Below are 19,111 nucleotides of genomic sequence, written 5' to 3' on the forward strand. Positions count from 1 at the left end.
ACAATTTAGTGAATTCCATCATAGATCGAACCATGTCATTAAAATTCGATTACGACGATTAGAAACACCATTCAAATTTGGCGCTGGCGGAGTCCACTGTGAGAGAATCCCATTCTCTTTTAGATAGTCCAAAAATTCAGTACTCACGTATTCTCCATCTCGATCAGATCAGAGTGTTTTAATATTTTTTCCTAATTGTTTCTATACTTTAGATATGAATTCTTTGAACATTTCAAATGTTTCAGACTTGTGTTTCATCAAATATACATACCCATACCTCGAGTAGTCATCAGCAAAGGTAATGAAGTAGGACTGCCCATATTTAGTGCTAACACTTAGCGGGCCACATACGTCTGTGTGGATCAAATAAAAAAGAACATGTGCACGTTCCACATTCTCTTTAAAGGGAGTCTTGGTCATTTTATCCTTTAAGAAATGATTCAAAAGTAGGTAGAGAGTTTATATCTGAAAGTCAAACATCCTCTCTCCCACTAGCTTGTGCATTCTTCTTTAGGAAGTATGACCTAGTCTAGCGTGCCATATATGTGCAAGATTTGGACTATCTTGCTTTCTTTGTTTGTTGTTGTCATCTTTTGGAAATTTTTAATGGAATATCTTTCAATTTTAAGTTTTAGAGATCATTTTGTAATTCGTTAGTTTCAATCAAACATTCATTCTTATAATAATTGCGAACACTTTTAGCAAAAAACACAAGAATAATAATCTCTATCAAGAATAGAAATAGAACTAATGTTTTAATCAAATCAAGAAAATATAAAACGTCTCTCAGTAGTAACTTAAAATTCATTGTTTAAAATAACGTCTCATATGGTTTTCGCAGCAACCATTTGCTCCTTTACCAAAATATCAGAAAGCTCTCTAGCTTTCTAAGATTCTTGTCATCATTTTAAAATCATTGCAAAATTTATAACCAATCTGCTATCCAATACCCATGAAGAATTTATTGAGACGTTAACAAAACACAGCCAGAACAGTTCTGGATTATATATTCCTTGATGTCCATATTTTTTCAGTGGAAATAGATTTGTTCAGTTTTGTCGAATTTAGTAGACTTCTTGTTTGTATCATCAAATGAGTTTGTGCACTATACAATTCTTGCATGTTCAGATAAATGTCAACAACATCCACTTTTCTTCGAACCATCTCTATAGTTCTTTTGATATAGAAGTCAGCATATAACACTTTGCTTGTAGATCATAGTCCTACTATTTCTCAAGCTTTGTTAGTTCTACAAGAATGACATTGATCATGTGCATCCGTTGGATGGCTTTAGTAAGTTCATATGCGATTCTTTCAGACACTAGAACAATCTTTAAATTTATTCGCCAGTCTTAATTGTTAGTTTTGGTTGATAATCGTGAATAATGAATTATAATAAATCGATACGAAATATATACTGAGTATGAAAACAGATAAATATTGCCGAATATTTTAAATAATTAAATAAGATATAAAATATTAACTTTAAATTTATAAAATTTTCTCCCACTATTTTGACATTTTCACCACCATTTGATGAAAACGGAAAATCATATTTCGTTAGTGAGCACTTGAAGGCCAATTAGACAATCATGATTCCAAATAATATCAGCCAATCATAATTTCTAATAGGTAGAGCCCAATTGCATCCCCATGCAACCTTCACGTGTTTCGCCTCAATCTTGATAAGGACCCAATAATATGACGTCGTTTATCTTCGAGTGTCAAGCCGACCCATCAATGTTGAATTGTAGTGGACGGTCGCCATGAGTTCCCTCAATAATATGAGCCGAAGTCATGGGAGTTCCACGCAATTCACATCACCTATTTCAGTGGAAGTCACAGCTTTTCGGCGTCCAGGCCTCCCCAATAATATGATCCAGGCACTGACCGTGGGTAGCGTTCATTATGCAACCACCGTCGATGGAAGGCAAGAATAAATTAAACTCTTTGAATTTGTACTTTTGTGGCTTGATATAAATTTTGAATCTTTTTCAAGATGATGGATTTTAATTTTTAAATTGTCTCATCATTTTATTTTAAAAGTCGTGTTTCATGATTTTGTATGTTTGCCGGATTCATGCAACTATATTATCTAATAATATAAATACATGCATATTACTATATATCACATATATCATTATATGACAATTAAATAAACAAAAATGATCGATTGCCAATAATATTTGATCCATGTGATCCAAACATGAATCCAAGTCCAAATCCTGGGCAAATGCAAGGATGCAAATGCAACTTATTACATAAGATTCCAATATTTTACATGTCTTCATCTTGATCATTGGGCCCACCATCTGTAGCGACCCTACCTGGTTTCACTACCTAATCAGAGTTAATAAAGGGCATGCAAAAATATTTAAAGCGTGAATAGCGTAATACTCAAAATACAACAAATTTGATCGACAAAATACAACCGACGATAACATAAAGTGTATAATACTTATTGTGGGGACTTTGGGTTGCTAATCTCGTCTTAGGGCAACTAATGATTAATTAAACAATTAATCAAACAATTAAAAGTAATAAACCAAGAGAAGGAAATTATTTTTTATTAAAATCTTGGTCAGGATCGATACTGTGAACTCCCAGGATCGATCCTGGACCTTAATCAAAGTTTATGTCCAGAATCCCATTGTGCCAGGATCGATCCTACCAATTCACAGGTTCGATCCTGTGCAACTCTGTTCGAAAAATAAAAATATGCTCTTGATCTAGTACTGTCAAAATTAATTTTAAACACTTCAATAAAATTTAAAACATGGAAATATATCTATAAACTAGCATATACTCATATACAAAGTCTCTAGCATCAAAACATGCGTTGAATACATCAATTCAAATAACATAATAGACAGTAATCGAGCAAGCTACACAACGACTCCATGTGAGCTTCAAGTATATAATTTCATATCAAGTTTGATGCTATCTAATACATATTCATTCAGCTATAACCCGAGTCCTCACGTGCTAAGTCTCGCTCCCAAGCTTTCAATGTCATCTCAGACCAACTCCTGCCCCATCTGTTGTGATGCACACATACAAAACAAAACAACAGCCGGATAAACTCCGGTGAGAAATCATCTCAGTATAAGCAACATAAAAAGCGTTAAATAAATCATAATGACTCTATTTAATCGACTCAACAAATAGAGTAAATAACTCTTCTTTCGATCGATCGGGAATTGATTCATATATCGTCATTGCCATCAAGATTCGTATCCGATCTTGACATGGATATCCGTCTATCGTAGCCATTCTCGGGCTAGAAAATAAGGTCACCCTGCGACCTTGGCATAGAATCAACTCATATCATCATCGTATCAAATTCATATTGACTCAAAATCAAAGATTCACAACCTGGGATTGATCGACAACATCAAAATCAAAACAAAGCAATAAATAAGTATGTGATTTTGGCGGAAGAACTCAAGAAGAATCGATCTTGAGTTTCAAACTTTCTGACTCTCGATGTCGTCATTATACCTTCGTATATCTCGGTTCTGAATTCTTCAATCTGAAATATAACAATCAAAATACTCATATCAAACTTCATTCAAGATTAATATATCAGAAACGAATCAAAACCAGCAATCGATCGTCAATCAAACTCATTTCAAACCTCAACTCTTTCTTTTTCGGTTAACTCGGCGTCTTGAATCGTTGGCCTTCAAACTCATCTAAAACTGAGAAATAAAAATTGCTATATCATTGATAACATCTAAAATAACATCTCATCTCAGTCATAGGCTATCAAAACGGTCCAAAACCACGAATCGACGGCGTAGCGATTAAAAATCGGCAACCGACAAAATATCGAATTCGAAGCTAACTTCTTTAACTTCATGACCGTGTGATATAACACTATAATCTCATCATACTAATCATACCATCAGCTATAATCATCGACTTACATGCTGAAATTCATTTCAAGTTCATTCAATAATCAATATTCGATTCAGTTTCGATATCGACTTGTACAAACGTTGCAAAACATGATCACAACGTCAAAATCTGATCTCTGCCACAAACTGATTTTGAAATCTATCAAACACATCATAATACTTACACAAGATTGAAGCCCTCGTCGCAAGTATTCTAGAACATCTTTCGGAATTGCAATCGGACGAGCGGATCAAAAGTTACGGCGATTTGAACAAATCGAAATCTAAAGAAAAAGGAAGAACTCTCGGCTCTCGGCTCTCCTTTGCACTATTTTCATACTTCTCCATAAATTCACACGTATCAAATCTGATATACTTAAGGTAAAATCGGATATGTATTGCATATTTGCAATTAGTCCCTCAAGTCTTCATTAATTGCAATTCAGTCCTCGACCTTCGTTTTAATTTAATTTCAATACAAAATAATTTAAGAATATTAGAATTAAAATAGAAACTCTAAATATTCCCAAATTAAATATACTCGGATTAAAATTAAATAAATTCGGATTAATTAAATAATCCCGGCCTTTTGCATTTTAGCCCTTCAAACTTCGATATTTTCAAATCAGTCTCTGATCGGGTTTCATCGTCAAAATCAATCATATTAATTCCCGAAACGTGGAATTTAATCTTAAATTCCATAAATATTCAAATCGAATTTTTATTCTTTTAATTTAAGAATTCCCGGAATTTACTTCCCAAAACCCGTAAAATTCTCAAATTAATATTTTCGGCTCGGAAATTAAATCTATCATTTCCATAACTTCTCAAATCAATATTAGCCCATAATATGGAATTTAATTCTCAAATCCCGTAATTAATAATTTAATATTTTCGGGCCTTACAATTCCTCCCCTCTAAGAAATGATTTCGTCCTCGAAATCACATTCAATCGAACTATTCACTCTGATAGACTGAATGATTATCTGAAGTTATTCTCACTTCAATCATATAACTCTGAACGTCGTATCTCATCTCTTCATCTCTTAGCAGACTCTTTCTTCGAATATGCTACTATTCTCTTGTCTTCGATATCTATTCAGTTGTACTTTAAGTCATTGAAAAAAATTCGTTCTGAGCTGTTTCTTTCTTCACTCAAGGATTTGTCGACTAATCGACTTAACTCAGAATCTTTTCGATATTTATCTCATCTAATTAAAGTACATACGAAGAATCTACTGATACTTCCTTCACTTCGTTACGTGGAACAAATCAGATCCATCATATTAAACTGAAAAGAAGAAATCTTTCATTCACATCATCATGTTTGTCTGACATCTCAGTCAGTGAAAGTCAACTTCAGTGACGACTTATTTCTTTCTGAATATCATTCGATGTTCTATATAGAACATATATCAAGTCTACACTGTCATTCATTTTGTCGCTTCAAGATCAGTATTCAATTTCATATATTCTAAATCTGTAAATTAAACTCTGCTTTTTCTCTATTCTGAATTGAACTATGTTTCAAGAATAACTTTTTCGCTTAACTAATCAGTTTCAGCTTCAAAAGTTATATCTATCATTCAATTACTAATTCTGGTTTTTCTTCTCTGTTTTCATTTCGTACAGATTCATCTTCAAATTCTTTGTGTGTCTCAAATCAAATCTGATCTGATATCCACAAATCATGTCTGATCTGTTGTCATATACCTCGGTAGTATCATTTCAATACAAAGAAATCTGATTTCTTTTCTTCATATCGTCAAAGTACAATCTAAATAACAATTCGAGTTGCTACAGGAATTATAATCATCAAGTGGCAAAACATTGAATCAATTAATACCGAATCAGGTATTAAAGTTCTGAGAGTATTTTCAAATTCTGGAAAATCAAATCAAATAATTCATCAATCGAATAATGGTATAATGCAATCCTCTATAACCAATATTCAGAACATCAATCAATGAATGCCACACTTTGTCGAATAAATCTAAAATCTTTATCATGACAATATATTTAATTATTCCTGTAAAGTCTTCACATCATTATTTTTTTAACAGCAAATAACTATCTATTCAAATCTATATCACATCTCATACAGCGTATTCTGAAGTTATGATTAGTCTATTCAGACTATCTATTAATCAGAGAGCATAACAAGCTGTACCCACAAATTTCAAAATATACAAAGCTGTTAATAATAGATATCATGTCAGATATAATTCATTCTCAAAATTCGATTCATCGAATATTTATCTCATTCCTCATTTATATTTCTCAATTGAATTCGAATCATTTGATCTCAGTTCAATGTGCTTTAATCCTTCCAAGTCAATTCTCACTTAATTTGTATTACAGCACTTCTGACTATTTTAGTATCTATTTCGACACTCAAGCACATAAATTCAAAGATCAATCAATCAATAAAGCATTCGTCTCATCTCTTTCCGAATTCTCAGCAACTCATATCATCAACCCAAAAATTTTTGCCAATAAAAAGAATTGGAAACTCTATCAGTTACGAGCCAATAATCTTAAAATATGCTGAAATATCCATCAAAGGATTAATAATTCTCAAAATAAAAATAAATAAATCAAGATTGAGAAAATCCCTCAATCAAGGTCATCCAAAAATTAAATCTTCTGGATAACAAACTCTGCAAAGTGAATCAACTCAGGCTTCATGAACAAAAAAAAGAGAGCCAATCAATATTCAATCATTTCAAGAATCATATATCCAATTGATGTAATCGATTCAACCAAATTAAAGAAAAGACTCAACTGCAACTGATTTTTCATATCATCGTCTATCTTCTAAACCTCAAAAGAAACATTCAATTCATCATTTCATCAAGTCGCTATAATATTCCAGTTCACAACTTAACTAAAGTAGAAAATCTTACTGGAACATATCTGTCATCTCTATTCATAGGCATATCTATCAATGCTGATTTAGATCTTGAACATATCTAGTGCATTGAATATACTTATTCCGGAACATTTCTGTACTCAACATCATATAAAAACCGAAATTAAAGAATCTTAATTCTAGATCCCATATCACATCATCATATTCATATGCACATTATGTTCTTGCTGATCTAATTCAATCATTTCTTATCATCAATCTTTTGATAATCTGTAATAGGTTATTGCATCACCATCTATCATGCAACCTAACAGATATCTCAAATATGAACACAATTATATTCAGTTTCATTTCTTCGTCATGTTCAATCTCATTTATCAATTCAGTAGTTCCATTTTTCAATTCAATTCAAAAATTCTATTTTCTGGTACAGAGTTGTACACATAATAAGCTTTCAGCTATCATGTATCTCTAGCACCAATAACATAAACAGGTCAAAACAAAATAAATCTGTTACCTGAAATTTCATTCTCAGGTGCAATTTCATTCTGATCCTCCGTATACTTCTGACATTTATTCTATATTCGAATCTTCTTAGAATCGATGTTTCTTCGAACAGATTCTAGCACATCTGCCTAAATTTTCTTTACACTTCTTGTTCAGATATCCTCCTCCTCAATGAGTGTACTAATCTCTAACATAATCTGCATTCATAATCAAATTAATCCGTCTCGATTCGCTGTCGTATCGTTTACTTCGTATCTGTTCTGGAATAGAAATTGTAGCTAACTTTGTGCTGATCTCACACATTGTAGCATCTTTACAATTTCATTCCTTCTGTCTCATCATTCAGCTTCAGTTCTATTAGACAAGGCTATGTCTTTCATAAAATATGTCAATCGTCAACAGTTAATCAAACATATTCTTCGAATTCAAGACATTAAATAATTCACTCAATCTTGAGCTTTTCATTATTTACAATTCAAAGAATCATAATAGGCTTGAAAATTCTAATAAGGTATTCCTCAAAATTCAAAATATTCAGCTTCTAGAGGGTATATTTTTCTTTCTCATCATTTCTATCTGTTGTGGCAAAGAATAATAAACAAAAGTATGTTCTAAGCACTTACCAACAATCAATATACCTCTGCCTTCTCATCATTTCTTCATCAGAATCCACCAGCTGGTTGCTAGTTTCGAAGTTGGTATTCAATCAATCTAATACTATAGTCATCTGTATCTTCGAAAAAAAATGTGATCAACTGATCAAGTTCTCCAAGTCAACTTCTACCTGCAACAACATCTATTCATTCGCTGATGTACAATTCTGTTCAATCGGAAATACTTATCTCAGCTAAGCAATACTGTTTTGTTCTGTCTGACCATACCATTCTGTTTAGTCTGGGGTGCTTACATCACCCAAAGAACACAGTTCTCTTCGATTCTGGGTGCTTACATCACCCGGGGAAAATTTTATAATAAAACAGTAAGAAATTCAAAAATTTACTAATCAGTAAATCATGCAGTTGAATTTCAAAGATAGATCACGCTCACATGCAATTTATCAAATTATCGAATCATCAAATCGAGTAATGCATAATCATGCAATACTATAAATGCATGTGACTCAATCTACCCCGCTTAGCTTCTATCTCAGTCCAAGAAACTTATGCTCTGATACCACCTGTTGTGGGGACCTCGGGTTGCTAATCTCGTCTTAGGGCAACTAATGATTAATTAAACAATTAATCAAACAATTAAAAGTAATAAACCAAGAGCAGGAATTATTTTTTTTTTTAAAATCTTGGTCAGGATCGATCCTGTGAACTCCCAGGATCGATCCTGGACCTTAATCAAAGTTTCTGTCCAGAATCCCATTGTGCCAGGATCGATCCTTCCAATTCACAGGATCGATCCTGCGCAACTCTGTTCGAAAAATAAAAATCTGCTCTTGATCTAGTACTGTCAAAATTAATTCTAAACACTACAATAAAATTTAAAACATGGAAATACATCTATAAACTAGCATATACTCATATGCGAAGTCTCTAGCATCAAAACATGCGTTGAATACATCAATTCAAATAACATAATAAACAGTAATCGAGCAAGCTACACAACGAATCCATGTGAGCTTCAAGTCTATAAGTTCATATCAAGTTTGATGCTATCTAATACATATTCGTTCAGCTATAACCCGAGTCCTCACGTGCTAAGTCTCGCTCCCAAGCTGTCAATGTCATCTCAGACCAGCTCCTGCCCCATCTGTTGTGATGCACACATACAAAACAAAACAACAGCCGGATAAACTCCGGTGAGAAATCATCTCAGTATAAGCAACATATAAAGCGTTAAATAAATCATAATGACTCTATTCAATCGACTCAACAAATAGAGTAAATAACGCTTCTTTCGATCGATCGGGAATTGATTCATATATCGTCATTTCCATCAAGATTCGTATCCAATCTTGACATGGATATCCATCTATCGTAGCCATTCTCGGGCTAGAAAATAAGGTCACCCTCCGAACTTAGCATAGAATCAATTCATATCATCATCGTATCAAATTCATATCGACTCAAAATCAAAGATCCACTACCTGGGATGGATCGACAACATCAAAATCAAAACAAATCAATAAATACGTATGTGATTTTGGCGGAATAACTCAAGAAGAATCGATCTTGAGTTTCAAACTTCCTGACTCTTGATGTCGTCATTATACCTTTGTATATCTCGGTTCTGAATTCTTCAATCTGAAATATAACAATCAAAATACTCATATCAAACTTCATTCAAGATTATTATATCAGAAACGAATCAAAACCAGCAATCGATCGTCAATCAAACTCATTTCAAACCTCAACTCTTTATTTTTCGGTTAACTCGGCGTCTTGAATCGTTGGCCTTCAAAACTCATCTAAAACTGAGAAATAAAAATTGCTATATCATTGATAACATCTAAAAGAACATCTCATCTCAGTCATAGGCTATCAAAATGGTCCAAAAACACGAATCGACGGCGTAGCGATTAAAAATCGGTAACCGACAAAATATCAAATTCGAAGCTAACTTCTTCAACTTTATGACCGTGTGATATAACACTATAATCTCATCATAATAATCATACCATCAGCTATAATCATTGACTTACATGCTGAAATTTGTTTCAAGTTCATTCAATAATCAATATTTGATTCAGTTTCGATATCGACTTGTACAAACGTTGCAAAACATGATCACAACATAAAAATCTGATCTCTTCCACAAACTGATTTCGAAATCTATCAAACACATCATAATACTTACACAAGATCGAAGCCCTCGTTGCAAGGATTCCAGAACATCTTTCGGAATTGCAATCGGACGAGCGGATCAAAAGTTACGACGATTTGAACAAATCGAAATCTAAAGAAAAAGGAAGAACTCTCGGCTCTCGGCTCTCCTTTGCTTTGTTTTCATACTTCTCCATAAATTCACATGTATCAAATGTAATATACTTAAGGTAAAATCGGATATGTATTGCTTATTTTCAATTTAGTCCCTCAAGTCTTCATTAATTGCAATTCAGTCCTCGACCTTCGTTTTAATTCAATTTCAATCCAAAATAATTTAAGAATATTAGAATTAAAATCGAAACTCTAAATATTCCCAAATTAAATATACTCGGATTAAAATTAAATAAATTTGGATTAATTAAATAATCCCGGCCTTTTGCATTTTAGCCTTTCAAATTTCGGTATTTTCAAATCAGTCTCTGATCGGGTTTCATCGTCAAAATCAATCATATTAATTCCCGAAATGTGGAATTTAATCTTAAATTTCATAAATATTCAAATCGAATGTTTATTCTTTTAATTTAAGAATTCCCGGAATTTACTTCCCAAAACCCGTAAAATTCTCAAATTAATATTTTCGGCTCGGAAATTAAATCTATCATTTCCATAACTTCTCAAATAAATATTAGCCCATAATATGGAATTTAATTCTCAAATCCTGTAATTAATAATTTAATATTTTCGGGCCTTACACTTATACAACCAAATCGAAAGTTCATAGGGTCACAATCCTACCACTATGACTTTGGCTGCAACTGGCACCGACCTCACTCTCGGTGCGAACCTCCCGAACCGTCTAGTCTCAAGCCTGCCCGCCACAAGGTATCCCAAGAACACCAAACACAGTGCTTGAGCGACAACACTCAATACGAAAGCAATGATATATAGACTAATATGCAGCAACCAAATGACTTTAAAATCCTGGGTAAAATATTCTGCTCAAGGCACCACCGAATATACTGTACCTTTCTAGAGAGCGACTCCGCGGGGGTACTCGTATATTCACCCTATCAACTATAGCGTCTACTCAATCGTCGTGGTCGCTCCTAGTGATAGCAAAACCAGGGGCTGAGACTCCCCAAAACCTGACTCGAATCCAAAACAGGACACAAGGATCAAATGGAAACTGACAATAACTAACTCGAGTCCATGATGAGTTACAAGCTCCCTATGAAAACTGTCAATGACTCACATCTCACAAGATGAAGTCCAGTATAAAACATGCATGTGCTAAAGCGGTAAATCATGGAAAACATATATGACATACTCATGAAACATATAAGCATATATATCATGACGGCTATCTCAGTCAGTACTTACGTACCTCAAACACTGCGGGTCAATCCTAGCACCACTGGCCTAGATCCCATGCCTAGTAGTCCACACTACGACGTCTACAATGCAAATACCCATGCATCAATATTTAAGCTCTAAAAGCCTTAACTAAGCTATTTAATACTCCTTAATATTTTTAGGAAGTCAAAGCTATACTTGCGTCCGTCGTCAGCCCTTTGCTGCCGCTTGCCTCAAAACTAGGCCACAGCTCCGCTACGATGCCTGGATCGCTATTCCACTTCTGGAATCCCAAAAGTACGCCTATAATTCCCTAGATCTAAGTTAGAAGGCTAAGGAATCGAGATAAAAGAGAGTAAAGGAGCGAGTGAAAGTGAATCTCGGCTCCTTTATTTATAGGCAACGTTCGGACCCTCCAAACTTGGTTTGGAGACTCCGAACACAATCAGAGCATCCGATCCGGACTTCGGGGAATCCGAAGTCCCATCAATGCATCAGCCATGACATCATCTTGCTGACGTAAATGATGACGTAAGCCCTAGTCCTGATCGGACCGCCCGATGCTGCCGACAGATCTTCCAATCATGATCGGAGCCTCCGGACTCCACTTCGGAGCGTCCGATCTGCGCTGGCCCAATTTTTTTATTTTTGTTAATTAATCCCTTAATAACTTTATTGGTTTACGGGTTACTACATTCTCCCCCACTTAAGAAATTTCGTCCTCGAAATTTAAGTCTAGAGGAAAACATGGAAAGTAAAACAATTGTTCTTATTATAAATGTACATTACAAAGTACAAATATTTCTTACAAAGAAAAGTACAAAAAATCAAAACAACTCTGGATGATCGGCTCGCATCCGGATCTCCAGCTCCCAAGTTTCTTCTTCAGTTCCTCTATGCTGCCACTGCACTATCACTAGAGGTATGCGCTTGTTGCGAAGCACCTTGTCCTTCCTATCAAGAATTCTTAGCTGTCTTACCACATAGGACAAATCTTGATCCAATTGCACCTCAGTCGGATGCAAGATATGCGAATCATCTGCCATGTACTGCCTCAACAAGGATACGTGAAACACATCATGGAAACACTCTGAGTTAGCGTAGCTAGCCTGTCGATCTTGGACTGCCTTAATCCTCTTACGGATCATCTCCACTGCATCGTTCATCTGCTGAATCATCTGTGGACCTTCGACTTGACGTTCGCCAATTTCATCCCAAAACAAAGGCGTACGACAACGGCGTCCGTATAAAGCCTCCAATGGTGACATGCCAATGCTACTGTGGTAACCGTTATTATAAGCAATCTCCACCAAAGCCAAATGGTCATGCCACATTGGTCCAAAATCCATAACTGTCGCTTGAAGAATGTCCTCGAGAGTACTAATAGTCCTTTCACTCTGCCCATCGGTCTCCGGGTGATAAGGTGTACTCAAACTCAGAGTAGTGCCAAAATCTCGCTGAAAGCTACCCCAAAACCTAGAGGTAAACCTCGGATCTCTATCGCTGACAATACTCAACGAAATCCTGTGCAGACGAAAAACCTCTTGAACGTATAGACGTGCCATCTTGTCGAAATTAAAGTCCCGATTGTAAGGCAAAAAATGCGCGGAATTCGACAATCGATCAACAACAACCCAAATAGCATCACAATTCCTGGAAGACATCGACAAGTGGGTGACAAAATGTGAGACCTCGATTCTAATCATCTAATCTCAGAATAAACAATAATTACGAATACAAGATCTAAGATTAAAAGCAAAGTTTTTTTTTTTTTTTTTTTTTTTTTTTTTTTTTTTACACAGGGTGACGCGCGGGCGCGCATACAGACCTGCCCGGGCCTCCGAGAAAGGGAGCAGAACGCGCGGGCGCTCCTCACCAGGTGCGGGAGCGCATGGCCTGCTGTTTTAGCTCAAAATAAGGCTCCAAAAGTGCAATCTAACACCCGAAAAGGCTCCGACATGATCCAACTAACACTTTTCCAACAACGAAGTATTCAATTACAAGAAAGAGTAGAACATGCATCAATTCTAAGTTCCAAAATCCAAAATACAAATCGAGTTCGAATACAATCTAAGTTCGATTTCAAATTCGACTTCTACAATAACAAGGCCTCACTCTATCAACTCGACCACCTAGCCATGCGATCTCTGACTCGGTCCTGCCCCACCTGTTGCCAAGCACACATACAAAGACAAGACAACAGCCGGATAATCCGGTGAGAATAATATTCCCAGTAAAAGAGACAAACATGCAATATCATAAAAACATCTCAAACGAAATGCATCATCTTCTACATATTCAAATAACAACCATGCAATTCCACAAGCATGCCTAAAACTCAATTCATATGCATAAATGCAATGCATGTCTTTAAATCTGAGATTATCAAGTCGGATAATCAAAACATTTCAGCTTTTGCTTTTGGGATCCCGAGGACGAGATCACGTAGACAACTCACCGACTCTCCCGATCGAGGTGGTGCTACGTATCTCCATCCTCTAGACTTTGGTGCAACTATAAGGAGTATGCTAGCACTAGGTGAAACAGCTACACCCAGGCCACTCACAATATAATTCCCAAAACGTCTATCATCAAAAGGGCCGTCCTGCCCGCTACTCAAATCAAGGATTCATGTTCAAGATGAATGAAATTCAAAACATAACTCAAATAATTCAAATAATCAAATAACATGCAAGTATGTGATTCTTCGGAACACTCGAATCAAGTCGGATTCGAGTCACACGTTCCATTCCAATCTAAGTCATCTTATACCTCTTTCAACAACGTCGATGCTCCAAACCTGGAAACAACATCGATACAAGAATTCCAAATCAAAATTCCATTCCAAATCAAGTTCAACGATAACGATAATTCAATTCAACTTTCGAGGATGGATCAACTCGATACCAAACCTCGATCAACTCTTCAACGATTCGAAAGTTGCCAATTCGGAACTCCACGATCTTCAACTAATCTGCGGAGATAAAATCAATCCAATATCAATCCATTCAAAACGAGCAACTCCCAAAAACTCAAACGAATCTCCAATTTCCAAAATCTCAAACCGGCGGCATAACGGCTATAAATTAAACTAACCGAAAATGCAAACAACATAATATCACTCTAAGCAACTCATATCAATCAACATTCAACCAAAACAATCCAATTCCAACAAATCACAAAACTCACTTTTTCGAAAATCCCTTCAAAAATTCATAACAAATCCGAACGTCGCTCTAATTCAAAACTGACAGATAATAAACGATCAGAACTCCGCCAGGAACAACATACTAGAATCTAAATCGATTCTAACCACCTCCGAAAAACAAAACATATCCGATCGGAGAAATACTTACGGTATAACGAAGCTCTCTCAGCCGTGATCGCTAATCTGGCTTCAGAAATAATTTCTAACGGACGGATCGTGCTCGGGGTGAAATCTGGGAGCTCAAGGAGACGTCCATGGCGTCTAGAGAGGGAGGAGGCGTGTTGGGGAAGGGGATGAAGTGAAAAGGTAAGTCAACTCAAGCTTAAATATCTAACAATCTCAATATTTGCACTTTAGTCCCTGAAAAATCCGAAATTTGCAAAAAGGACCCTGATCAAAATCAAGTCGGCTCTTGAACTCTGGAATCTCCGATTATCTCAAATAAAGTCGATTAAGATAAAATCGGGGCGTTACAATTCTCCCCCACTAAGAAAAGATTTCGTCCTCGAAATCGACACGGTTCCAACACGAACTCTGTTCTCCAAACTACTCCTTCAAGTCTGTCAATCAAAAGTCGACTCCTTCTTTACAGAAAATCCTCCTAAGCTCAGTCACGATCGAATCATCTTTGGTTTCCACTCAAGGCATAACATCCAAAGTTCGACTCGTCTAATCTGGCTGTCCGTCGTTCTGAGGATATCGAACTGAAAAAGTTGAAATCAGGCAACAAAATCTCATCGAAGTCCTCGCCGAAAGAATGAGCGCATCAAGGATCTCTGTCTAAACTAACCGACTTTGGCCAAACATGACATCTGACGACCTCTGACAAGATCTCAATCCTCTAATCTTGAATGAAAGTCATTCTGTACGGAAAACGGTAGCAGATTCCAACAATCGGTCAATCAAATCAGACAGTAGATAAAATAAGAACAGCTCAAAACATCGGTTGCTGCATACAATTCCTCAGATAAAATTCGCAGTAAGAAATCTCATACAATCTAATCCTCTCCTCTGCTTTCAAATCAGTTCCGTCTGCTAAAATAATTACTCCAACTCTTAAGATTAGAACAGATCACGTGAATTTCCGCATAAGACAAATAGAAGAACAGGTCTTCAAATCAATAAGATCGCTACGAGCTCAAAGTCCAGATTCAGACATTGAGTCTCGAGCGTCTTCAACTGTCTCGACGTCTAGACTATAGCGCAATTCCACTTAATAAGAATACATCTCCAAAATCTCGATAAGAAAAGATCGCTGATCGGCATAAATTCCATCATCAAATCATACAATCGAAGAAGACCATTCGATCCAAAAGAATTCAGACATCGAAGAAAAACATACAACTCGGCACAAACATCTGCTATACGATTCTCAAAAGCTCCGAAAGATCAGTACAATTCTCATTCCAAAAAGATAAGAAATCAACGATAAAAATTCCTAGTCTCAACTAATTCTTCTAAAAGATCCGGTTAACAGAAGTTAACAACACTACTGGAGTATTCATCAATTCGAACGATTCAACAATTTAAAAGAGGCACGTTAAACATAAACAGATTCTTCAATAAGAAGGCAAGAGATTCGCCAGTATCTAACAGTCCAATAAGAATAGGAAACTCAATATCGAACGTTACCTGATCTGTCATTATCGGGTGCAGCCTGAGTCTGCGGATCCTCAGACAGAGCAAAAACTCGTGCCTGCTGTCTGGGAGGCTGGCTTGCATACTGATTACCTTCCTGAACATTCTGTTGCTGAGGTTGGAAAGAGTGGACAGTAGGTGCTTGCTTCTGAGGCTGAGCTGTCTGTCTCGGGAAAATTCCACTCTGAGCTTGCTGAGGAACACGCTGAGGACACGTTCTCGCAAAATGCCCCGCCTGGTTACAAATATGACAGCTTCCAAAAATACCTCTACACTGATCACTAGAGTGACGACCTCCGCAGTTGGCACAAGACATGCCTGACTGTCCCAAACTCTGTCCCGACCCATACTGCCTCGAACCACTCGAGCTCGAAGAACTGGTTCCGTGCTTCTTAAACTGCTTCCCCTTCGGGAGATAGTAATCCTTCCTGTTACCTCCACTGCTACCACCCTCAGAACTCGGTGGTTGGTTCTGAAACTGAAAGGATTGATTCTGGTAATGGAACGGTTGGTTTTGGTATTGAGAAGATTGTGCCTGAAACTGTCCTTGCTGCTGCTGAGGCACAAACTGATTTCCTCTCTGTCTCCACAAACCTGCTTCTGCTCCCTTTGCGTGATTCATGGCATCCGCAAAGTTATTAGGCCTGTTGGTATTTACCAACATGAAGACGTCAGGGTTCAAACCATTGATGAACTGATCTGCCTTAGCTTCTTCATCTCCGACAATTAGCGGTGCAAAATGCAACAGACTATCAAACTTAGCCACGTACTCTTCAATGTTCAGATTCCCTTGCCTCAGGTTGGCAAACTCTGCTCCCTTATCTTTGCGATACGAGATAGGAAAAAAACGCTTATAAAATTCCGATTTGAAAAGAGTCCAAGTAACTTCCGTACCTCTATTCTCCATTGCTTTCTTCGTCAAGATCCACCAACTCTTAGCAACCCCACGAAGCTGGTGAATGACTAACCTGATTCGACGGTCATCTGTGTAGTCGATGGAATCGAACAACTGATCGATATCATCCAACCAACTCTCACAGTCAACTGGATTTTCTGAACCCATCAACAATGGCGGATTGAACGACTGAAACCTTTTCAGCAAGGTTTCCATAGGCGTCGCTGAAGCATCCATCTCTACCGTTTCAGTACTAGCTTGCTCAGTTGTAGGAATAACTGGCGGTGGATTCCTATTAATAACTCTTCGAGGACCCATCTGATAATCAAAGGTTAGGACACAAGATATCTCAATCGCTGCAATTCGGTGCCCTTGCAACCTCTCAGAATTCCGGATACAGGTGAAATACAGTTCATATCTCAAATAATTCATGCTTTAAAATTCAATCACGTAATCATGTAACTCAGATAATTCTCAACAAATAAAATATGCTCGCATGGTATTTAAATAAATCGATTTAAATAACTCAATCACATGCGAGAATTCAATTCATGCGGACTCGATCTACCCCGCTCACTTCTAAATTCAGTCCAAAGAATCTTATCGCTTTGATACCACTTAATGTGAGACCTCGATTCTAATCATCTAATCTCAGAATAAACAATAATTACGCATACAAGATCTAAGATTAAAAGCAAAGTTTTTTTTTTTTTTTTTTTTTTTACACAGGGTGACGCGCGGGCGCGCATACAGACCTGCCCGGACCTCCGAGAAAGGGAGCAGAACGCGCGGGCGCTCCTCACCAGGTGCGGGCGCGCATGGCCTGCTGTTTTAGCTCAAAATAAGGCTCCAAAAGTGCAATCTAACACCCGGAAAGGCTCCGACATGATCCAACTAACACTTTTCCAACAACGAAGTATTCAATTACAAGAAAGAGTAGAACATGCATCAATTCTAAGTTCCAAAATCCAAAATACAAATCGAGTTCGAATACAATCTAAGTTCGATTTCAAATTCGACTTCTACAATAACAAGGCCTCACTCTATCAACTCGACCACCTAGCCATGCGATCTCTGACTCGGTCCTGCCCCACCTGTTGCCAAGCACACATACAAAGACAAGACAACAGCCGGATAATTCGGTGAGAATAATATTCCCAGTAAAAGAGACAAACATGCAATATCATAAAAACATCTCAAACGAAATGCATCATCTTCTACATATTCAAATAACAACCATGCAATTCCACAAGCATGTCTAAAACTCAATTCATATGCATAAATGCAATGCATGTCTTTAAATCTGAGATTATCAAGTCGGATAATCAAAACATTTCAGCTTTTGCTTTTGGGATCCCGAGGACGAGATCACGTAAACAACTCACCGACTCTCCCGATCGAGGTGGTGCTACGTATCTCCATCCTCTAGACTTTGGTGCAACTATAAGGAGTATGCTAGCACTAGGTGAAACAGCTACACCCAGGCCACTCACAATATAATTCCCAAAACGTCTATCATCAAAAGGGTCGTCCTGCCCGCTACTCAAATCAAGGATTCATGTTCAAGATGAATGAAATTCAAAACATAACTCAAATAATTCAAATAATCAAATAACATGCAAGTATGTGATTCTTCGGAACACTCGAATCAAGTCGGATTCGAGTCACACGTTCCATTCCAATCTAAGTCATCTTATACCTCTTTCAACAACGTCGATGCTCCAAACCTAGAAACAACATCGATACAAGAATTCCAAATCAAAATTCCATTCCAAATCAAGTTCAACGATAACGATAATTCAATTCAACTTTCGAGGATGGATCAACTCGATACCAAACCTCGATCAACTCTTCAAAGATTCGAAAGTTGCCAATTCGGAACTCCACGATCTTCAACTAATCTGCGGAGATAAAATCAATCCAATATCAATCCATTCAAAACGAGCAACTCCCAAAAACTCAAAC

The 19,111-nt window shown here is 36.7% G+C and overlaps 1 protein-coding gene across 1 annotated transcript; it reads right to left on the reverse strand.

Annotated features, from left to right (window-relative positions):
• Positions 1-12,232: 12,232 nt before the first annotated feature.
• Positions 12,233-12,754, reverse strand: LOC140889301 (uncharacterized). Its single transcript, XM_073297018.1, has one exon. The coding sequence runs from the start codon at positions 12,752-12,754 to the stop codon at positions 12,233-12,235; it is 522 nt and encodes a 173-aa protein (XP_073153119.1).
• Positions 12,755-19,111: the final 6,357 nt, after the last annotated feature.

Source organism: Henckelia pumila, chromosome 3 (genome assembly GCF_033568475.1).
Source record: "Henckelia pumila isolate YLH828 chromosome 3, ASM3356847v2, whole genome shotgun sequence".
In the NCBI taxonomy this organism is placed as follows: Eukaryota; Viridiplantae; Streptophyta; class Magnoliopsida; order Lamiales; family Gesneriaceae; genus Henckelia; species Henckelia pumila.

Bases quoted from the DNA above. Each gene is read 5' to 3' on its own strand.
- LOC140889301 (XM_073297018.1), bottom strand. From the start codon at position 12,754: ATGGATTTTGGACCAATGTGGCATGACCATTTGGCTTTGGTGGAGATT.